The following is a 22,958-nucleotide window of genomic DNA, read 5'->3' on the forward strand; positions in this document are numbered from 1 at the left end:
GCCACTGACAGCAAATCTGTGCCATGTGCTGGTGGCTGACAGGGTTTGCTCTAGTGATGCCCTGATCCTGTAGGAAACCAGGCACTCTAGATTCTGAGGTGTCATGTGTTGGTTTGGCCCAGGTGCTGTGGATTTGTAGAGGCAGGACTGAATCCATGCTCAGTCATGAGGAGAAAGATATTTTGATTTGGGGTCCTAAATTACTTCAAAGGAGTTTTCTTAAACTGCCATCCAAATGCAAGCTTTGGCTTGGGCATGCAGCATGGGAGGTGCAAAATATAGCTGGTACTATATCCTTGGATTGAGGCAGTTAAAATTGCTAAAGTTAGGAGGAGAGGAATAAATAATGTCCTCTGAGACATTTGAATACCCTAGGTTAAGATTAAATTTAGAATTGATCTGAAATGTTCTTTGCTGTTAAAAAGAAACTGAGATCTGAAAATGGCTTCATTCTCTATTTTTAAGTATAACCTGAGCATGAAGATCGTGGCTCCATAGTAACTTATACACTCATGTCAGTCTCCTCTTTTAAGTGAATGTCATGTCTTGTATCTTTTAGAAGTACATTGTGCTGGGCTCTTTAAGAGTACTACCACTCCTACAACTCACTGCAAGGCCTAAATTTCACTGTATTTTAATTTCTTTCTTGTATTGAGCCAAATGATTGCTCTATGACTAGTTTGTCATCAAGTTGAATAGGAAGGAAAAAGAGTCCTAAATAAGCTGTGGGATAAGGGTCATGAAATATTGTCAGGGTTGGTGAGCTTAAAACCAAACTTGCTCCAAACCGCTTTTCACTTCCCTAGGCAGAGGGAGACTGGAGCCTTTAGAAGATTCTGGTTTCTCAGGCAGTTGGTGTAAGTTCAGGATGAATCAGGCTATTGGACATGTTTGTAACAATGGACAGAAACTTCAAAGTTGCTCTGCCCACCTGCTTGTGTTTTCTGTAAATACAGAGGCTTGGGAGATGCAGTTTGCTTTGGAAATAGAACTGATCTGTGCAAGGACTAATGCAAATGAAAGAGAAGGACACATGGGCAGAATTGCAGTCATGGCTGGTGTGAAAGCAGAGATGTGAAAGTGTGATAAGCAACTGAAGCTGTCAGAAGTGAATTCTAAGTATGTTAGCATAGATGTGAGACTGTAAATGTTAGATCAGAAGTAGTAGCTCTGCAATAAATGCTTGCTCTTAAATTATAGGCTAACAATTGTTGCTTTTAAGTGTTGCATAATAACCTTGAAACCCAAAGTTCAGGGCAAGCACTCCTGGTGTGTGCAGTGGGAAGCTGATGGGAAGAAAGGAAGTCTTGCAGTCCTGTGCCTTGATCCTCTGAGTGTGCTTGCTTTGATGTAAAATCTAAAGGGTAAATTCATGCTTTATGCTACACTATTGAGTGGTGAGGACCTAAAAGAAAGTCAGAATGAGAGAATGGATTTTGCAGATGATTTCAAAAATATAATCTTGTATACTTGTCTGGGGTCAGTAACTGTAGGCATTTAGATCTGTCTGGGTGAAAGTTGTGTAGGATCAGATCAGAGGATGTGTTCACTGTTCTGCTAAGTTATGAAAACATTCAACATATGATTTACTTTTTCTCCAGAGAGGGCAGATAATGTGTTTTATTTTGGGGGGGTTTGGTGGTGGACTTTTTTTTTTTTTTTACAGGTATAAGGAAAGCTTTGCATATGTGGCTGCAGCTGATGTGAATATGCAAGAACATTTGTTTCATTATGGGATAGATTTGCTGCTATTGTTACTAATTCCAGGAAGGCTGTGTATGGTAAAGTGTCACAGCAAATGCTGAATGGCTGATGTCACATGGACAGTTAGACAGTGCTTGGGTGTTTATCTAAGCTTGTTTATCTAAACACTGAAAATGGTGAATAAAAGCATTGTAGTATAAGCTAAGTAGGTAGACAGTTTTTTTATAAAACATTATGGAAATATGCATTGATATATAGATTTTTTGCTCAGATTTAAACATAAATCTTCTGGCATGTTGTAACTTTGTGCAAAATGTTACTTTGCAAAGGAGGAGGCTTATGAGGAGATTTTAGCCTCAACATCCATATATAACTTTCTAATGAAAAATACCTTAAAACTTGCTTGTGCTGAGGTACCTCAGACAGACTCAGAAAGAAGTAATCCCTTGGTAGGGCAATTTGGGAGACATGGCCAGAAGTAGGAACTGTCCTCTGACATTCTCTTGCCAAAAAAATGCCCTCTTGACATTCTCTTCTGAAATTCAGGAACACAAATGTTTTAAATATCCTTAGCTCTTATGGAGTTAAATGGCACTTAGTTGTGAAGATACCAAATTTCTAGGCATAGCTGACCTTCACAAAGGAAAGCTTGGTAAGAGCAGCATTTCAGCAGAAAGGACTTAGAAACAAAAGCAGCCTGTGACTTTTCAAATGTGTCTTTCAGCTAAGACAGACATTTAGGCTCTTTTGGTGCTGCTGGGTTAAGAGCTTTCTCCAGGCTTTGGACTGTGCTTACTTCTTCAATGGTAAATTATCCCAAATGGTCCTGTTGGATAGGATTAGAGGCAAACTCCAGAAAATGTGATCTGATCATAAAGTTGTCTGAAGTCCATCCCAGAATGTCCAGAGCTGACTCCACCTCTCTCCTTTGCTGCTTGGGTTTGTTTGGTGACCTCGGGTGCCTCCAGTGCTCAGCCCATGGTCTCATGCTGACTGCAGCAGTTCATCCTGTCAGCTTGTCCTTGTGTAAACAAATTCCTTCTGAATTACTCACAGGCCAGATGTGCCTCTTTTTTTGACCTTTTGGCTTCCAGATTGGTAACTGTATCTAATTTTGGCATTTGTAATACTTATGAATCCTATTGTACCTTTTCTTTTTTACTTCCTGTGAAATTCCTTCCTGGGAATCAGTTTAATTGCATAGATCTGCAGCTCTTTGCAATGGGATGTGAATGTGGGTTTTTGTTTGCACCTTCTCCACCCCCTTCTGTTTATGTAATTTTAAGCATTATAAGGGAGGGATCCTGTTTTCAAGAGCAGGGATCCAATCTTCAGTCTGTGGTGAAGATGTGGTCTGCAAAATGATTATTTTTCCCCATCTGCTATCACCTTACTTTTCTGAGGATTCCCACTCCAGGAACTTTAGTCTGGTGCACAGTTGCCTTCCTCCTGGGGGATAGGTAAGTAGATAGTTTACTTAAAAGAAAAACTGTGATGAGTACTCAAGGTGTTTCCACTGTTCTCTATCCTACCTGGCTGTCCAAGCAGAAACTTTGTAGGGATGAACAGGAGCCTTGCTATGATTGATCACAGGAGCTCTTCCCTACATCCTTCTCAAGCAGGGTGGTTGCAGATGGTTACTTATAGCTGCCTCTCCTTTTATTAAAGGAAACCCACTTATCTAAGCCTGTTTGGAGATGTGACCTTGTGATTGGTTTGTGAAGGAGCAGATCTTAAACAGGAACAGAGAAAAAGAGATTGAGAGCAGCCCTGAAGAGAAAGACTTGAGGATGTTGCTTGACAAGAAGCTTGACTTGACCCAGCAATGTGCACCTGCAGCCCAGAAAGCCAAATGTCTCTTGGGTTGCATCTAAAGCCCTGTGGGCAGCAGGCTGGGGGAGCTAATCCTGCCCCTCTGCTGTGCTCAGGTGAGACCCCACCTGCAGGCCCCAAAGTGGGGAAAATGTGTACCTGTTGGGGTGGGTCCAGAGGAGACCATGAGGATGATCAGAGGGCTGGAGTACCTCTGCTGTGGAGACAGGCTGAGACAGTTGGGGTTGTTTAGCCTGGAGAAGACTCCAGGGAGACCCTAGAGCCCCTTCTGATACCTGAGGGGGGGCTACAAGAAGAGCTGGAGAGGGTCTTGGACAGGGGCACGGAGTGACAGGAGGAGTGTCTTGGTGAAGAACGTGGAGAGAGGAGAAGGCAGCACCTTCAGCTGGGCTTTGCAAGGAGCCTGAATGACTGCAGCAACCTGCAGCAGCTTTGCCTGGTAGTGGATGGAGCAGCTGTGCTGCTACTACTGTTTTCCCTTGTGCTCTGGTTTGACAAGATGTCTTCCAGAAATAAGAGGATCAGCTTTGAATTTCTGTCATCTTACAGTGAATAGATTTGTTCTTAGACTCTGGAACAATAAGGCAAGTCCTGACAAGTCATTATTGGTCAGAATAAAAATTGCCTTTTAAGTTCAGCATCTCAGGCTAATTAATGTAAATTCTCCCACTTAGGTTGCTGCTGTATGAGGTTTGTTTTAATGCTTGAGTCATAATTCAAAGAAGTGAGATGGAGGCAAGATTTTGAAGTTTTTTTTCAAGCTGCAGTTCTGTGCCAGCTTGGAGATGCATGAAGTTAGCTTAAGCTTTAAAAGTTCCTAACATCTCGAACTTTTCTTCTAAAATTCAAACTTGAAGAAGGAGTAAGAACAAGTGCATGTCTTGTAGTGTGTCTGTGTCTGCATTGACATACACATGGCATGCATTTTTATACATGTATATAAGTAACAAAATAGGTATGCACATGATTTGTATGTTATACAGTGTGTATGTACCTAATTCAGTAGAAAAAGAAAAAATATTCTGATGAAGGGAATGAGCTGGAAGCTGTTGTTCCCACTTCAGCAGATCACTTGCCTTGGAGGCTGATGCTTTTGGTGTAAAAGAACCTGTAGCTGGACAACCCAAGGCTGAGAATAAACACTTTTTTTTTTTCAATGTTTGGTTGCATTTTCTTGGGGTTTTTTTTCCAAAAATCAGGACCAGAAAGAAGCAGTTCAATTCTTGGTGACATTTCTTACAAGTGGTTTTCATTCTTATGTTTTTGTTCCTATCATGGCTTGTTTCCACACAAAACTGTTCCATTGAGATTTTTGTTGTTGTTATGCTCCAGGAGCAGTGTTAGACAGTTTAGCATCACCTATGCAACAAAGCTTAATTATTCCATACTGAATTCTGGAAGACCTCTTCCTATTTCCCTAAAGAAACTCTAGGACTGATGGGAGGGGAAAATCGATTAAGGGAGATAAAATGCAGGAAACATAATTCTAAAATGTTGAAGTCCACCCTTAGCTTTTCCAGAAATACAGTCTTGCTTTATTTTTTTTAACAGTTGGCAGTCATTAAGTTTTATCTGTCACTGGGCTTTCAGTGTCTGGCATTACTATTTCTCATTTCACTTTTCACATGAATACTATTTGTGCTTTTGGAAATGCAATATGTGCCAAGGTCCCATTTGTCTTCAATGTTACCTTGGAGCTGATGGTACTACTGTCTGTCCTGATTTAAAAGTGACACTGACAGACTACAGGGTAAGTAAACTGGACCAATAGACACTCAACCACAGAGCAAAGTCAGTGAAATGTGGGAACAGCTTTTCCCTTCTGGTGAGGACCTGTTCTTGGCTGGAGATGGCCAGACAGGGTCACTTGCAGAGATAGGATGCTGATATTTCTGCAAGCAAATTCCAATTTCAATCCAAGTGCAGCCTTCTCTGTATGGACAGGCTGTTTTGTACATTTTTGAGTCCCTGAGCTGGGCACTAACTCTTCCCCTGTTTCTGTCCTTCCGGGCATTCTGGTCAGCAGAGCTGGATGCTCTGATGCTGTTTCACTTAAAGTACATGAGCCTGCTTCATCCTCCTCCTCCTGCCAGTGCCTCACTTAGGCTCTGGCACAGGAGTGCCTGGGGATTTAAATGGCTTTGAGATGTCCCTATTAACTCTTATTTCTTCCTGAGTTTATCAGGAACTTAATATTTATTGGTCTATGGTGAAATATGGTTGTTACAGCAGAGGTGCCAAATCTTAGTGGTTTTTTAGTAGCAGCAGTAGGGAGGAGGATTCTATGTAAATAATTGCATCAAACCCAAGGTACCGTTTGTCTGAAGCAAAAATAAAGGTAGGTAATGTTCTTTTCACCTGCCCTCTCTTTTCTCTCTCTCCCTCCCAAATTCCCTGCATTATTGCAACTTGAATTCTGACATAAGAGTTGAGCATAGATGAATGGTCATATAAATTGTTTCACAAAGCTAATTTAACTTGTGTCCTAAATTGAATTGTTACCCTATGCTGGTCTGGACAGTAGATGGGGAGTAATGCAAATCTTGAAGAATCTGATTGCTCCAGAAATTTCAGTGCTGCCTTGAAGAGGGGATGCTTTTCCAAGCCAGAGAAATGTGCCTGTGCTCGTTTAAAAGTGTGCAGCAGGGAGGACTGAGGTACTTCTCATCTTTTCATGAGCCCTTCTGTCCAGCACGGTGTGCTCCATCTGACCTTCCTGTAGAGCTTACCTTGAAACTGATGTGCTTCCACTGGATGTCACTGTTGCTCTTTGGGAACACATTTAAAATATTTTACCTGGAGTGAAAATGACTCCTCAAAATAGACTTTTAAAGGTATTTCTCTTTTCTTTGGATTAGTAGAATTGGGGTTCAGATGAACTGCATACAGCACCTCTGAGTATTTTCTGCTGCTTTGTTTTTAGGGGAATTTTTTCAGCTAAGATAATGAATTTGATTGCACTAGGGAATTTTGAAGGTCTGTGTTGAATTGAACACGTTGGATGTGTGTGTTGTTTAAGGGGTGTGCTGTCTTTCTAGATACTTGAAAATCAATTCTTAGCAACATCATACTGTCTTAAAAAAAACCCTCAAAAGAGTAAATATACTGTGTTAATTAATTGAAAGGGACTTAAAGGTAGAGCTGAACCTACCCCCTTCACACCTCTCAATTCTTCCAATCCAGTGGAGAGAGGTGAAGAAAAGGAAGAAGAAATACTTCTTCTGGACTGAATTATAAGAATCCTACATTTTATTAGTAGGTGTAAAACTGAGGTGGGTGGTTATTGTATCAATATGTCTTCTGAGGATCACCATTTAAGAAGCAAAATGGCATTTCTTAGTTGTCTCCTGCAGTTTGCTACAGATGCACATGTGTTGTTTGGTTCATACCTGCCCCCCAACCCCTGATCATCACTGTAATTGCTGGCCAGGATGCTGTTTAGCCAGAACAATTTTTATAAGAGGCTCCCTAAGAGACCTCTGGAATGAAGGCTGATTAATTTTCCCCTTCCCCCAAGTAGTTGCCTTGTGCTGTCTTTAAGTGGTTGCTATAAATAAATCACTTCTGTTTTCCTTTTGTCACTGGGATCTGTATTGTATTCTGAAACTGCTCATCTCTTCTTCCTTTAATGTTCAGCTGCTCCTTGCTCTGCTCCCAGGGTGTAATACACAGATGTTGTAATAAGATATTTAATGGCAGAGACATTTGTTTGGTTGTGCCAAATAAATTGTACACTTGAACTCTGACTGAAATGAATTAAACCTCTGCAGCAGTGCCATTGTTCCTGGTGCCTGTCACCAGGATTCAGCTGGCACTTCACCCACAGGTGAGTCAGATAAAAGCACAGGTGTCACTGCCTGTAATCATGATGGTCATTGGTACTGAGACTGACACAATTTTGTATTTTTGCAGTGTTTTTCTAAACCTGTGGGAATTTAAATTCCTGATGGCTGGCTCAGGTTATATAAAATTGTCTTTAGAAGGGCTCCTGGAGTCTCTCGAAGGCTGTATGTTTCTAAGGGGTTTGCTACTCATTCTTGTGAACAACAGCTGATTTAGTCTGCTTTTACAAAATTTGAAAATGTTTCAGCCTGCAGGCAACTTTGTTCTTCCTCAGCTAGGTGCACACTTCCCAGAACTGAATGGTCAAAGACCTTGGTCAGCTGGAAGCCTCCTTTTTGGAAGTGGCTGCTGTGACCCAGTGGTTATTTGCTGGCTGGCTGTGTCCCTGCTTTAGACACAGGCACTGACTCAGAACCTCACTGCTGAAGGCTGCAGCTTTGGGATTGTCTTGATGGGCAGTAAGGAGCCTTTCAAGCAGCTGTGCTGTTTGAAATGGGACAGTATGCCATGTTGTCATGTTTCTGTTTTTAAATGTAGATATATTTCTGTTCTTGGGGCTGTTGCCTTCAGGAGCCCCCATGGCCTTTCTGGAGGTGGCTTTTTGTGGGAGTGGTACGTAGTTTCTGAGGTGAGCAGCAGAACATGGCATCTGACAGCTCTGGCTTCAACCTGACATGATGAGGGACCACCTGACCCCTAAAACACCAGTGTAGGAACATCTCTGCAGTATTGCCTTTGCCAGACTCTTACACTTTGTGAACTGTAACAAAGAGAATATAGCCTCAGAGTTCAACCCCAAAGCTTTTTATGAAAAGCTGCCTGACATATGCTATAAAGATAGATGGAGAAAATCTGTTGCTACAGTCATTTTTCTGCTCTGTGAGTCAGCTTGTTCTAATGGGTTTTGAAGAGGATAGCTCATCATCATTTGGGGTTTTTAAGTGCAGGTTGTATGCAGCGTTAGCTCACTAAAATTTTCTGCTGTGCCATGATTGACTGGCCTGAAGTTACATCATCAGCATAAGCTAGTCAGCCTTAAAATAGAAAGAAAATGGGTTTTTTTATGCTAGTTACCTATTGAAGAGCAGTGATTTGTGGGTTTTGTTTGTTTTCACTTTTAAATTTAAGCAGCAAATAGCAGGTTTTTAAGACTGGATTGATCTCATCTCTGCAAGAACATATTTTAGTTGATTAAATCAATGCATCACTGAGCAATGTGTGGCTCTTTGGCTTCCTGCAGCACAGGAGTAGCTGGAGTGAGGCTGCCATGCTGTGTGACCTGGAGTGTGGGCTGTGTTGGCCAGGGGCCTGTAGACAATCCAAATTATTCAAGCAGGTGGGAGGAAGGAAATTAGCAGAGGCCAGTGTGGCTGATACCCAGCTGCAGCCCTGGCCTGTGGTGGAGCACAGTGATCCCTGTGGAGCAGCTGTTACTTAAACCTTCCCCTTCTTTCCTGCTCCTTGTGCAGAACTGGCCATGTGAGGCTTAGCTGTAGGAGGATGGTTTGGTGGGCAGGGTCTGGAGGAATGGTCAGCTCCTACTTACTAGCAGTTGGTGGCCAGCAGCAAGGCTTTCTCCTGTCAAAGCTGCTGCTGCAGCCTCTTAGTTCTTCTTCTCTTACTCACCCCCTCCAGTCTCCACCTTCCCTAGGTACTCACATTTCTGCTCCTTGTACTACTTATTGCATATTTTGCCTGTGTTGTTGAGGTGCATCTCAGCCTTGGGAGCCTTTATGTGGCCTCAGTCAGTGGCTCCCAGCAGCACAAGGCTTTTGATGTATATTTTTTAAATATATGAGATATGAATTTTTTGTATGCATGTATATATCTTCATGATGTACTGAACAGTTTGGTGGTTAAAGTTATGTGAGCTGGTCTTGTTGCAGTTTATTTGCACATCTGCACACATCTGGCATCAAATACAGAAAGGAGCAGGTAAATCAGTACTGTGCTGGTGAGAAATGCATTCCTGCTGTTGCATAGGAGAGAAGAGACAGAGGCAAATCTTTATTTCTACTTAGAAAAAGTACATGTGGAAGAGCTTTTGGAGACTGTTTTTCAATCTGTCAGAATTCCTTGCTTTGTTGATTTGTAAACTTTGTGTGAGTAATAAGTGCATGGGATGGAGCTGCACCAGGGATTGGGCTACAGAGAAGTGTTTTGAGAGCTGTGATCTTGGCTTTCAATTCAAATTTTGTCCATTAGTGTAAATTGAGAAACTGAAGTCTGTAGTTGCTTAACCAGTTGGCTACCTCCTTTAGCTAAACTTCTTTGTACTGCTTCTACTGGCACTATTGCAGGTAAACAATGCAAATAGTGTTTGTTCTACAAGAAAAATACCATTTTGAAAGAAAAGGAAAGAAGAATAGGTTCTTTAGTAGAGATCTATTTGTGTATTTCAAACTTAATTTATTCTGAATGAAATATTCAAGCTTGCATAACTAAAACAGTTGAAACTTCAAAGTAAACTTGTTCTTAATCTCGTTGAGGAGGAAAACCAGTTCAAGATATATAAACAAAATTAAAATTACTTAATCAAAACAGTTCCAATGCGTATTGGGACATTTTGCTTCTGCTGAACTTAACTATGGTACAATGTCTGCCTACTTTCAACTACCAAACATGGAGAGAGGCTTTAACTTCACTGTTGGAGTGAAATAATCAGACTCCTCTGGGGTAGCTTACTTAATTCCTGTCACTGGGATGTAGTGCTTCCCTAAGCAGCTCCAGTGAGTCTTCACTTACCTGTAGTCTGTGCCTGTGTGCCACAAGAGCACACCAAAGTTCTTTGCACACAGAAAACTTGAACCTTACAGGATTGCCTCAAGATTTTTATCGAAGGTTTGCCTTGCCCGGTGGGAGTTTAAAAACAAACAAAAGCACACACAAAACCCCTCCAGAAAACAACTAAACCACCCTCCACCTGGAGCAGGCACACAAGTCAGCAGAAGCTTTTCCTTTTCCAGCTGTGACAAGAACAATTCCTTTCCTCCTTTCCCTGTTTTTAATAGCATAAACTGTCCTTTACTGTTTACCCTCCATGGAGCAGCAATCCCTGTGCAGTTATTTGCATTGCAATAGCAGATCGTGTCTGTTTATTTTTCTAGCAGTCAGAAATGGATGGTGGCATTCATCATAAGAAAACAAAAACTCAGGATTCTGTTAGGACCCATGAGCAGCAAGAGGAGGAGACCAGTCTTGCAAATACTCTGGAGCATATTATGGGACAGCTGGATGTTCTGACTCAGGTATGATTTGCTTTTTAATTTGTTATTGACAAAGGTAACTGTGACTGGAAGAATTGAGAATGTTTTGCAATAGTTTTGTAGAATAATAATATGGCTAGTTCAAAACCTCTGCTTTTTAGTAGTATTTTGATAAGTCTTTCATCATCTGCTTCTCAGCATCTCTCTATCAGTTTCCTCACACTGACTTCCACCTTAGGCCCTGCTCTTCCCCGGTTTCTTTGTGCTGCAGCGTGGTAGAGGCTGCTGGAGCAGCTCTGATAGACTGTGCTGTTAGCCAGGGTTTATCTAAGGTGATGCTTAAAGGAGTGGTTGGCAGAACAACTCTGTTTTGGTGAATAATCTGTGTCTCTCTTCCCTCCTCCGTTATACCACAGCCCATAGGTGAACTCTGTTCAGATCCTGCTCATTTCCCCCACCCTGCAGTCACCTACACAGTCCAATCTCTGCAGAATCCTCCTCCCATTAACAAGTCTGGGCCCTTCTGTGCCTCCTTGTTGGAACATGTTTTTCACCCACAGCTACAAACAACTAATCCCTTGCTAAAACATTAACAAACAGTTCTTTCTTGGAGTCAATAAGCAATGTTTGAAGAGAACCAGCCATGAATGGTGATCATCACAGAATGTGTTTACTTAAGAAGAATTTGGGGATAGAAGTGTTTTTGATTAACTAAACTGCTCATTGTGGAGAAATACTGTTTCTGGTGGGCTGGACCTGAATTTCATTGTGTTTTTTTTTTTTTCCTGAGGTATGTGAGAAGCAGGGAGAAAGTATGGAATGGCAAACATTGGAGGTCTCCTGTAGCTGAGACTATGGTGATAGGTTGGAAAAATCGGTTGGGAGGGTTTTTCTGTGAGTTTCAATACTGTTTCTGAGGAAGAACAAGTAGGTCTTAAACTCCTGGTGTTGAACATACTGATTAGTAGTCTGAGTTAGCTCTCTGCTCTTGAGAGAGTTAACTTGTCAAAGTACTTGTCAAAGAGTGTAACATGATGGGTTGGAGGGCCCATCAGGAGATTGAAGGCTGTTTTAGGGATTAAAAAAACATGCCACAACTATAAGCAGTCTAAAATAGTGTAGGATGAAACCCAAAAGGTATTTAAGTTCACTTGGCAGAAATGCAAAAAAGCACTTTTGCTGTGATCTTTAAAACACTGAACACTGGAGGAGGGGAGGGAAATCTTGTGTGACACTGGGCCCTCATATTTGTGAGTAAAAAGCAACCCAATGTATACACAAGATATTTTAATACTGTTTTTACGTCTCCCTAGTAAGCTTGGAATGTGATTGTTATCTTTCATTACATTAATCACATCCACATTTCTGATGATGGATGTATAATGGCTCCTTTTCAACTTCATAGGTGTTTAGAGGAGGCAAGTATTGCAGTAAACAGTATGTGTGGGATTTAACCTAAATATAAGCAATGCAAATATCTCTGTTGAAGATATTGTGTAACTGTAGAAAATTCTAAATCTTGTTTTAAACCTAGCAGAAAGAGAAATTGAGATCAGTGGGGGAGGAATAAATTAGTAAGTTATAGGATAAAATTGGAAGTAGCCCTGAAATAGTAAAAAACCAAAAAGCTGCCTTGAGTAACTGTGTTCTTCAACCTTTTACCTTTTTTGTAGCATTTTTACCATCTTTGAAGCACTTAATTTCCCATTGGTTCTACTCTGTGTATGTTGTATTTAACACCATTTTAATGCATTTGTACAGGTAGGTATTTCTCACATGCTGCTTTCATGCCAAGGTTTTGATATGTAGAAGCAACACAAACCGACACCAAAGAAACTTTAGCAAATGAGCCTGGAAGAATTCCTCATTCCTGCACTAAGGCATAAAAAGGCACCTCAGAAGGAGGGATGTGGGCAGTAGCAAGGCAGATGTGGAGGGCATTGACTTGCATGTCTGAACTTTGGCTTTTTCACCTTGGGCTGGTAGGAGAAGGGAGTGCAGCTCCAGCAGAGCCACTGTTACCCCTCTTTGATGCAGTTGGATGTGCTCTGGTGTAGGAGCTGTGGTGTGCAGAGACCCAAGGGAACTGGAAGCAGTGCCTGGTGTGGGGCTGGTTGTCCTTCCAAGGCATTTCTGCCAAAGCACAAATGGGTGCTGCTCCCTGCAGGCAGCAGATTCAAACCAATGTGTGTGTCAGGTTTGGGCCTGCTGACTTCTTTGTGAAAGGAGGACACCACTGCTTCTTCAAAACAAGCCTTCATAAACAACACTTAACAGGTGTCACTATTTTCTCTTCAGAAGGGCTGAAGATGCTCCTAGTGCTCTGTTAAAATCATAATTCCTGAGTATTTTGTTTCAGGAGAACTCTAAGGGCATAAACAGGGCCATCCACTTGAAGGGAAAGAGAATGATTTCCAGAAATTATATAGCCATCCATGGGCTTCTCAGAAATCTCATCTGTTAGCTCCATGGGAGCTTGGATTAATTTCTGATGTGGTACTTTGAGTTCCTGTGTTCATTGTTGTTGTAGATGCAAGGCTGTGTTGCCATCATGTAAAGTACTGGTGGGGGAAGGTTGAAGTTGTAATAACCTACTTGGGGAAATTATGCAGATCTAAGCCAAACTTATTTTCCTAATATTTTTTTTTCTGTAGATGTCATTTCAAGGTTTAAACCTGGTATCATGTAGAAGTGGGAAGGAGAGAAAATACTTCCAATTTCTGCTGAAAGAGGTGATAGTAAGACATCAGCTGTGGGCTGTCATCCCTTGCCAGCACACAGCTTTGTTCTGAGCTGCACACTTGAAGCTGCATCACCAATTATTAGTACCTTTCCTCTGCTGGCAGTAGATTTCCAGATGAAAAGTCATGTGCTTTGATTGAGTGAGATTGTTTTTGTTCAATTCAGAGGTCTCTTCCAGCCAGTCACCAGTCACTGAGGCTGTGGAGGTGTTGTGCCCTGCACAGGAGGATACACTGAAGCAGACTTGCTCCTTCAGCTGGGCACTTCAGTTCTTATCAGAGAGAGATGGATCAAAAGAATCCAGTGGCTGTTGTGTATCACAGCTACCAGTAACCATGAGAGTGAATAGAAGCTTTGCTAAGCTTCATTCTTATGTTGTTGATAGGATTCTTTAAGGTTTTGGCAACTTTTTCAACTGGTCTTCAATTCAATTAAACCTTTTTTTACTCCCACTCCCCAAAGCTTTGTCAGGATCTCTTTCATTTTGCTTGTAAGAAACTGGGCTAATGTGACCTGACAGGGTCTTCATATTTTTTCCTAACAGCAGTTTGTGTTTGGCCTTACATGGCTCTTTCAGGAGAGTAGCATATGCTTAATAATTCTGCTGCCTTCAAGAGTGAAGTTGAGACCTGGACATAAGCCAGTTGTTCCCAGTAGTTTTGGATTACTTTAGATGCCCTGGTTCCCCTCTGTAGGAGAGCAGGCAATTCACATCTGGCAAAAGAATGAGGAGGATGAGAATAATAAATGTATGATACTGATGCTTTGCTCCTCCCTTTCCTGTAGCTTATTCTCTTGTCAGTGTCTCAGTGTTTAAAAATTCTCTACTGCCATTTCAGAGATGTGCAAAAGATGAAAATGCAAACTGTTCATCAATTTATTTGTTTATATTGAGGACTGGATCTCAGTATCTCTGAAGAGTTGGGGTGAATATTTAAGTTTAAGGGGAAAACAAGGTGATTTTTCTCTCTTGGATAACCTGGCACAGAAAGGTGTATTTTGGCTGAAACAAAAATGTAGCAGATATCAAAGATTAGCTTGGTTCAGGTGCATTTACAGCTGAGCTGCCCTTCTGAAAAGATCATCTGTGAGTAACTGTCTTGGCTGCATTTGCTGTGATCATCTTCAAACAGTTTAATGTACTCTTGTCCTCACTCCAAACACCTCCAGCTGCTGTGTTCACTCTGTTCATCTGTGGGCAGCAGGCACTGAGGCAAAAGCTGCTGGTTTTATGTGGGAAGGAAGATGTCTTCTCCAAAGGAAGAGTTCAGAACCAGGTTAGCATAAAAATTCATAAATAGCTGCGATAATCCACCCACAGGAAATGGCTTTATATGCTTCCCCAAACTAATCTTGCCTTGAAGCTGGGAGAAAATGGTGAAATGGAGAAGACTTGATAAATCTGTAAAATAATCCAAAGCCTGAATTGAAGGACAATCTAGCTCATGTGAGATTAAAGGATTATTTCACTCCAGAAAAGATTGCAGGTGGAGAAAGAATTTTTCTAAATTATTTTTTAGCATTAAAAAGACTTGGACACAAGTAAGTTGCTTTTTAATTAAAACTGGAAATGTTTGTGTGTCCAGTGCTTGGTAATGAAAGTGAGTAAAATCAAATTTTTACTCCTTTTTTGAGATGTGGTCTCAAGCCTGTGTTGGTGAGGGATGAATGTGGTCTCTCTTTTGAGAGGCACTGAATGTAAATTAAGCAAGTGGTTTAGTAAAATATATGCTTTATGGCTTCAGTAGTTTCAAGTCAAGAAGAAATATTTGGCAGTGGTGGGGGGATCATGTCCCAAGTGCTTCTACCTTTGCTGTGCACAAATATCTTGGTTTCTGTGTTGCTCTCAAGACCTGAATACCAATGGACCCAATATACAGGAGAAAAACTGCAAGTAATTTTTATTCCAAGAGAAATAGTTTGAAATCTGAAACACTAATAAAAAAGTTCTCATCTGAAAATCTGTGGAGTGTCAGATGAGCTTGGTTTTTAAATCTGAATTTAAAAGACATAGAGGCTATTTCTTGTGAATCAGACTCATCTCTTAGAGATTCAGTAGCTTTGATCTCTCACTCAAAACAAATTAAATACTCTGGTTATTGCCAGTCCTCTGTGTCATTCAGCAGAGCAACATTTTTTTTCCCCCTGAAATTTACTTCCAAAATACACTTTTTATAAAATCTTGATGCAGATACATTTTTCTCCTTTCTAAGATTGCTTAAATTAAGTGCACTCTGAGGGATGTTGCTGTGTTAGCGGGGCACCCTCTGAAGGCTGGCTCTTCAGAAGTGCTCATCCTCTCCTGGATGTTCACCTTCCATTTTCCCTCAATGGGAAGGAATATTAAATACCTCCCACAATTTGCTTTCACAAGCAGACTTTGAAGATTAATACAAGTTGTTATTCAGCTGTTGGATACCAGCAGCTGAGTTCATTTAGGTGAGTGATTTGCATCCTCTCAGAGCTGGGGACGGATATGGGAAGGCTTTGAAGTCTTTGTGGTTGGGGAAGACCTCTGGTCACTTGGAGTTCTAACCTCTGTACTGTGCAGTTGCTGTCATGGTGCATGTTTGGACATTTTGCTGCAGCCCTTTCTGGCTAGCTGTGGTTTTTTGTGAAACTGAGTCTCCTGACTCCTTTGGCTGTGCTGGCCCAGCCCCAGAAGTGAGAGCTCTGCAGCAAGGAAACTGCACTGAAGCCATCAGCCATTCCCTTGCAGAAACGTGCAGGATCTGATGCAAGTGCCATCAGTTTAGCTTTGGCTGATCAGCTGTCAAGACTAAAGCAACAGCAACGTGTGATGAAACATTTCTACTCAGAGGGCTGGAAATGCAAAGACTCAGTTGCAAAGGGCTTGTGTGCCTTGTGTCTCCACCCTGTGTGGATGAAACTGGCAGAGCCTGTGGCTCATTTTTGTAGCTAGGATTGATTTAATACAAAGTACAACCTTTTCTGTACCCCAGGGTCCCTTTGGTCACTGTGATACTGGTGCTGATCATGCTTGCTCTGGCAAATACTGGATGGGACTGGAATTTTTGTGTATGCTTGTGTGGTTTTCCTACTGTAAAAAGCACAGTGAGCACTGCAAGTGATCACTTGTTGCTGTGCTGAGTACCACTGGAGGAGATTTGTGCATTACCCCAAAGTTGCTGCTATAATTTAGTGAAAGGGTTGGTAAACTGTAATTCTGGTAATTCTGCAGAAAGTGAGGTGTGCTGGGAGGTGGAAGGAGAGGTGGCAGCTGAGAATGGTTTGTTTGGAAGGGACCTTAAAGATCATCTAGTTCCAGCCCTGCTGCCAGCCCCATCCAGCCTGGCCTTGAGCACTGCCAGGGATGGGGCAGCCACAGCTTCCCTGGGCAGTCTGGGCCAGGACCTCACCACCCTTATTTTAATTCCAAGGGGAGGGTAGCTGAGCACTGGCTTTGAGTTTTCTCAGTAACCATTTCCTTCTTGCAGTGCTTCAGGCTGCTAAACAGAGAAAATTCTTTACTTTTCAAGTGTCCTCAGTAATGGATGTCTGAATGGTGGATGAAGAGAGGGGTGGGACTATGAACTCATGCCCTGCACTAGAGAGCAGACAAGGAGGTTGTTTAGCAATACAACTTGAGCAGATCCTGATGAGGCCAGGCTAGTGCTGGCATTTGTCCTTCTTCAGGCATTGTCATGTATTCCTAATCCATGTGACCCCACAGTGAACCTTGGATGGATGTGCAAAACCTGCATTGAGGGCTCTGGGGGGCTTCCTGACTCAAATCTGTGCAGCAGCACTGACCAAGATCTTCCTGTCCAGCCACACTGGAGCTAACTGTGTTGTAGGAATAATAATAAGTTTGTAGAATTTGAAGCAAGTTACAAAGTAAACCCAAGAAAATTCATGGTGTTGAATTAGAGAATGGGATAGTGCTGAGTCTTCACTCACTAACTCAGCCTGGTGTGAAATATTGTATGCAAATAGGTTTTATGAGAATTCATGTTAGAGTCTTCTTTCAGAGCCATTGAGATGGTGAGGGGCTACAGACCTGATTTTAAATGTTTGGGGTAGCACCTCTTGTTTTAATCTGAGCACATGAGGAGTTATCATTTCTGTTAGAAATACCCCACATTTTATTTTAAACCAAAACCCACTCTGAGGTTAAGGCTTTGACCACTGGAGTCAGGCTGGTCCTTGCAGGCATTTGTTTGCTAGATAAAGTGTTAATTCTGTGAAAGCTTCATGCCTTCTCCTGCTGTGAGATGAGACTTTCTCCTCACTCAATCTGAACTGCCAGCTCTTCTGAGAATGCTTCAGAGGTGCAGAAGTGTAGCTGACTTGGGTGCCATCTCAAAGCTGTTAAATTCCAACTGGCACTGAGGAGAGCAGCCCAGCTCTCTTTAGGTGTGCTTGGTAAGAGCAGGGATCTGCTCTGGGGGTCCAAGTGCAGCTGCTGAGGTGAGGGGCACTGGCTGCAGGCTGGGGCAAAACCCAGCATGGGATAGGAGGAGGAGGAGGATCTGTTCTTGCCAGACAGGTTCATGCTTGAACTCTCTGCATAAGTTCTCTCATGAGCCTTTCCATCTTGCAGCTGCAGTTTGGAGTTGTAAACTGTGATTAGTGGTGGGAGTTAAGGGTTTTTTTTCTCCTGTAAAAGGTAGGTAGGGCTACCCCAGTGCAAACCCTTCCCATGTAGTTTGTTTCACTCATTGCATTAGTTTAGAGAAAGGGCTCCCAAGCTTAATTTACCCCTTGGATGCTAAGGCAGCATTTTTATGATGCAGTTCTCATGTACTTCATGTTTGGGAGTAAAGTGGGCTCTGAAATTGCTAATTTTAGGGAAAATCACCTGAAGTTGCAGCAGGGCATCTTTGAGAACACACCTGCACTGGCCATGCTTGTTACAGAGGGCAGAGCTCTCCAACCTGCAACTCCAGGTCAAATGTGACAAATCCTATTCTGTAAATCTATGGGCAATCTGTAGTTTTCAATGGACCTTTTAAAAACCATCAATCCCTAAGTTCTGCCTTGTACCCACACAGTGGAGTGGAGAAAGTGTGGGTGCAGAAACTTAAAAACTTCTGCATTTGTTGTGTGCTTATTGTGGGTGATTTTTTTTTATAAATTGAAAAGAAAATGCTGTCTTCATAAATTAACATGTCAGATAGGGAAGAAAAATCTGAAGAGGAGGAAATAATGTTTTTTCTTTGAGCTGTTTGATATGTTAGTGCTCTGCAAAATGTTTTAGCATATGCTTAGAAAAAACAGTGGAGCAAACTTTTGAGGATCTTTTTAAGTAAAGCTAGAAAACTACTTCTGCTTCCTTTGAGATCAATGGAGAGAGGGATTTTCTGCTATGAAGAAACAGGAATAGAAGTGCAAGTGTCCTATTTTTCTTGCACAGAGCCAAGAACACATCTGTGGTGCAGTCACTGTGCAGGATCATATCCCTTGTAGGTTCAGCCAAGCTGTTGTTACTTTTCTGAGGAACTGCTTTGCCCATACTTTTTTGGGGGGGATTCCCTGATTATTGGTGCTCGGTCAGGCAGTTGTGTCCCTGTGCTATTCCATGGCTAACTCAGAGCCACTGTGGCTGCAGACTGGAAAGGCCCTGTGCTGCACCTTTGGCCTTGCAGAGTGTCCCTGAGCAGGCTGAGCTGAGCATCAGTTACTCCATTAGTTATCCTTTGCCTGCCTTCCCCCAGCTCCAGGCTGTCCTGCTTTAGCCCATCTGGCTGGCTGGATCTCTCCTGCCAGGGGCTCCACTGCTGCTCCAGAGCCTTGCTGCTGACCTCTGCTGCCTGGCTCTGGACTCCTGTTCAGGTTTCCTTCCATGCTGCTGCAACTGGTTTCTTTTGGCATTCAGTTAGCACCTGGTTCCCCTTATCTGTCCTCCTCAAAAGCCCCTCCAGGGCTGCTGCAGAAGCTTCAGCCCTAAGACCAGTGGCTTTTGAACTGTCTCTGCTGCTTAATCAAACACATTTAAGAGGGGCTAAGGAAAAGATACCATGAGAGCATCTTGGAACAGCATCCCAAATCACTGTTATTTGGGTTGTAAAAATAACATGGAGTAATGGCATAAGGGGCTTGTCATCAGGTAAGCAAGCATGACTACTGGGGGCCTCAGTTCAGGTGTCCTGGGGAGGATGGGAGTGAATATTCCCCAGAATTTTTAAGTAAATTGGAGGCAACTTTTTATTTCTCCATATTTTCTCATTAATGTTTCCAAAGAGAAGATTGGTCTTCATTTACCTTCACAGACTCAACATTGAAAAAAAAAAAAAAACCCAATGTTGCCAGAAGTGTTGGTAGAAGTGATTTAAGTTTTCTGTGAAAAATTCCTGTATTCTGTTCTAGTGCCCATAGTAATGCTCAGTATATTACTGCAATGTCAAAAATACTCCTTAAAAAATAAATAGCTTGGTCTTTTTTTCTTGTTTAAGCCTAAGCTGTTGTCCTTCTGCCAATTTGAGCCAGGACTTCAATAAATTATCCAGCATTTACTCCCTGGTGCGTAATGGAGACACGTACTGAATTCCTGACACACCAGGAAGCCCAGATCCTGCCTCAGAGTGCAGACTGGGCTCTGGTGAATCCTCACTGGATCTGGCTAACAGTGGTCTCCTCCTTGGCTTAACTGCTGGTTTGTCATCTTTGAGAAGCCATAGCAAAAGCATGCAGGAGTTGAATGGGTGCAGTTTCATTTGCCTCCTGAGAATGACTTGCTTTATAAATAGCAGCATGGAAATATTGTAAAACTTTCAGGTGCTAATAAAGGAGCTTTTCTGTGCAAGTTGCAATATAGCACTTACAGCAACTGGGTAGTATTTGTGCTTTCCCTTACCTTCCTAGGGTATCAGATGCCCTGTCTATTTATATTCATCATATATTCAAGTCTAAATGGACTAGAGTCATTGATTCCTACTTTGGTCTTCCTGAATTTAATTTCTGACTGCTGCTTTTCCACTTTTAGTTTCCAAAAAATACTTACTGCAAGTTTCTGCTTATACTTACGTGCAATTTCCATTCCAATAAACATTTTCCTTACAGCTTTCTCACAAATTCAACACTCTGTGAAGGCTGCTTTACTTGTGTCTCATGGTGCTGTGTGTAACAGCTCTTAACTCCTATTGACAGGATCATGGTGGCAGTAAATCATGGAACAGAGGAACCACGAGTGGTCTGGGCATTGCTTCTGGCAGGGCAGTGTGACTGGGCCTTTAATTCAGCTGGTTATCTTTCTCAAGGAAATTTGATGCAGTGTTTCATTCTCTCTCTTTTTATTGGAGTGTTAAGTTACTAGCTCATTTTTTTAGATGGAAAAGCCAGGATCCCTACTGGTTTTCATTCTGTGTCTGGTTGCTTAAAGGAGAAGATCTTTGCTGTAAACCCTTGGTAGACATTTGGCCTGCTGTGTTCTGCCCTTGGTAGCTTTGTCCTGGTCTCCAAGACAGTCACTAGGCAATGGCATGGCTGGATATGGAAAAGATTAAGTCCTCTCTCCTTTGAATAGATGGGAGGGCTCCTGCTGGCTCTGGGGCACCTGGGATGTTACCTGCTGGCTCCACAATGTTACTTCTGGTTCTCTGTGTACTTGAGTTCCTGTGCCTCTAAGGGATGGAAGTAGAGGAGGGAAAAACTTAAATGCAGCTGGTGCTGTTGCCTATGGAATATTTGGCAATGCAGGGTTTATTCTTTCAGGTGAAGCTTTCTACAGCTGCAGCAGAGCTCTTCTGCCTTGTCACAGGTCAGAATTAAGAAATATATTAGAAATAAGCTTTGAACTGTGTTTAGGGAGGAGAAAAGGGTGCATTATGATGCACTGGACAACCTCAAGCCCTTCCTGACTTCCTTGATGCAGTCTTGCAAGATGGCTTTGCCTTATGCCTGCAGTTGTTTTTACTATGTCTGTTTTCTCTTCTCCCCCACAACTTGTCTCATTCCCCAAATCATTTTACAGCAGACTTTTCTTAGTCTCAAGTGGCCTTAGCCAAGCTATTTCCTCTCTTTGTGCTTTCGTTTCCCCAGCTGTAAAATGGGGATAATGAGACCTGCTTGCTTTTGTCAGGCACTTAGAGATGTGCTTACGAAATGTGCTATTAAAAGGCTTTCTATGTATAACTGCTATACAAACAGCGGTTGTCCAAGTTTATTTGAATTACTTTATTAAAGTCCAAGGTTCTGAGCATCCTTTGTTTTTAGCAGAGGATGTTATTTATGCAGTAAAAATGCCCAAAATGTGAAGCTATCGATCGTTGCTGATAAGTTTATGGATATTAAAGCATTAAATCATCACCGCCCATTATCAGCCATTCTGGTGTCTCTGGAAGCTGGAAGTGGTTGTGCATAGCTGGGGCCCTTGATTATCTTGGAGTGATCAATAAAAGGTTTTCAGCAGAAGCTTTTATTGCCACGTGGTTAAAATGTTCTTCCTGTGCATCCTGTACATGATGACTTCAGCTCCAGGAGAAAGAGAGCAATCTTTTGTAGGGTAAGTGGATTACACAAAGAAATGTAGGCATTATGTTGAGGAAGATACTGCCACTTTTGGAGGGGAGTTTTTCCCCTCCATCTCCTGCTGCATTGTCTCGGGCTGGGAAGGTTTTCTTGCCTGTCGTGGTGCTTGTCCAGCAAGTTTTGAGTGTTTTAATTACAGCAGACCCATGGTGTTGAGGGAAGGGAGGAAATGGTTGGAAGCAAAGAGATAAAATCAGGGCCATAACTGAGTAAAATTGTTTAAAACTTGTGTCTCGCTAGCAGAAGTGTGTCTGGTGCCTCATGAACCTGTCCAGGAAAGGAAATGCAGAGCCAATGCTGAAGTGGATGCTTGGTGTTGTCTGCAGGAGGGCTTTGTGCCCACTGTCTGCTCTTGCTCCTCTCTGAAGTCATGCAGGGCTCTGCCCTCCTGGAATACTGACACTGGAGTTCCATCCTCAAAATATTCCTGTGAATTTAGTGTTTTATTGGGCACATTTTATTGAGAGTACAGTGTGCAGTGTGTCTTTGTCATTAGCTCAACAGCAGCTTTTACTTTGTTTTGCAGACAGTTTCCATCCTGGAGCAGAGGCTGACACTCACTGAAGACAAGCTGAAGGAATGTCTTGAGACTCAGCAGAAAATCATTCAGAACAAAACAAACTGATTTCCTGAGATCAGACAGGAGCTGAAGGAATTGGGAGGTTTGAGGTTGTTTGTGTTCCTAACAGACTGTGTGTGACTTGCTTTAACAATTTTGAGCACAATCTATTTTTCAATTGGAATGTATAGTTACTGTATCTGTAAATAGCTTTGTTACTTCCCTAAAATAAAAGCAATATTTTATTCGTAATGTGGGTAACAATTGTGATCTCTTGTGCTTTCCAGAAGTCCAGCAGCCAGCATGTGGACTGAGTACTAACCAGGAAGGTCACATCTCTCCTGTCTCTGGTCCTACTAAGTTCAAGTGTGTAAGCACTTTGGAGATGCCAGATGCCTGGCCCAGGCTGTACTAGGCCAGTTGCTGAGGCATGTGCTGCCTGAAGGTGAGAAGCAAAGTGCTCTCAGGACATTTGGGGCAGTGCTATCTGCTTTCACCTCTGCTCTAGGACCATATTGAGCTTTCATCTCTGCTCTAGAACCATATTGAGCTTTCATCTCTGGTCTAGAACCATATCAAGC

General features: G+C 42.2%; 1 protein-coding gene across 1 annotated transcript in view; it reads left to right on the forward strand.

The window, feature by feature from the left end:
• POC1A (POC1 centriolar protein A) overlaps positions 1–22,629 on the forward strand; it is a 43,589-nt gene extending 20,960 nt beyond the window's left edge. The window contains exons 10-11 of the mRNA XM_071439851.1: positions 10,488–10,628; positions 22,345–22,629. Of these exons, the coding sequence (XP_071295952.1) occupies positions 10,488–10,628; positions 22,345–22,443 (240 nt within the window). The 3' untranslated portion in view covers positions 22,444–22,629. The remainder of the gene's footprint in view (positions 1–10,487; positions 10,629–22,344) is intronic.
• The last annotated feature ends 329 nt before the right edge of the window (positions 22,630–22,958 follow it).

Source organism: Agelaius tricolor, unplaced genomic scaffold, assembly GCF_023055355.1.
Source record: "Agelaius tricolor isolate 1412-34295 unplaced genomic scaffold, bAgeTri1.0.p SCAF_14, whole genome shotgun sequence".
In the NCBI taxonomy this organism is placed as follows: Eukaryota; Metazoa; Chordata; class Aves; order Passeriformes; family Icteridae; genus Agelaius; species Agelaius tricolor.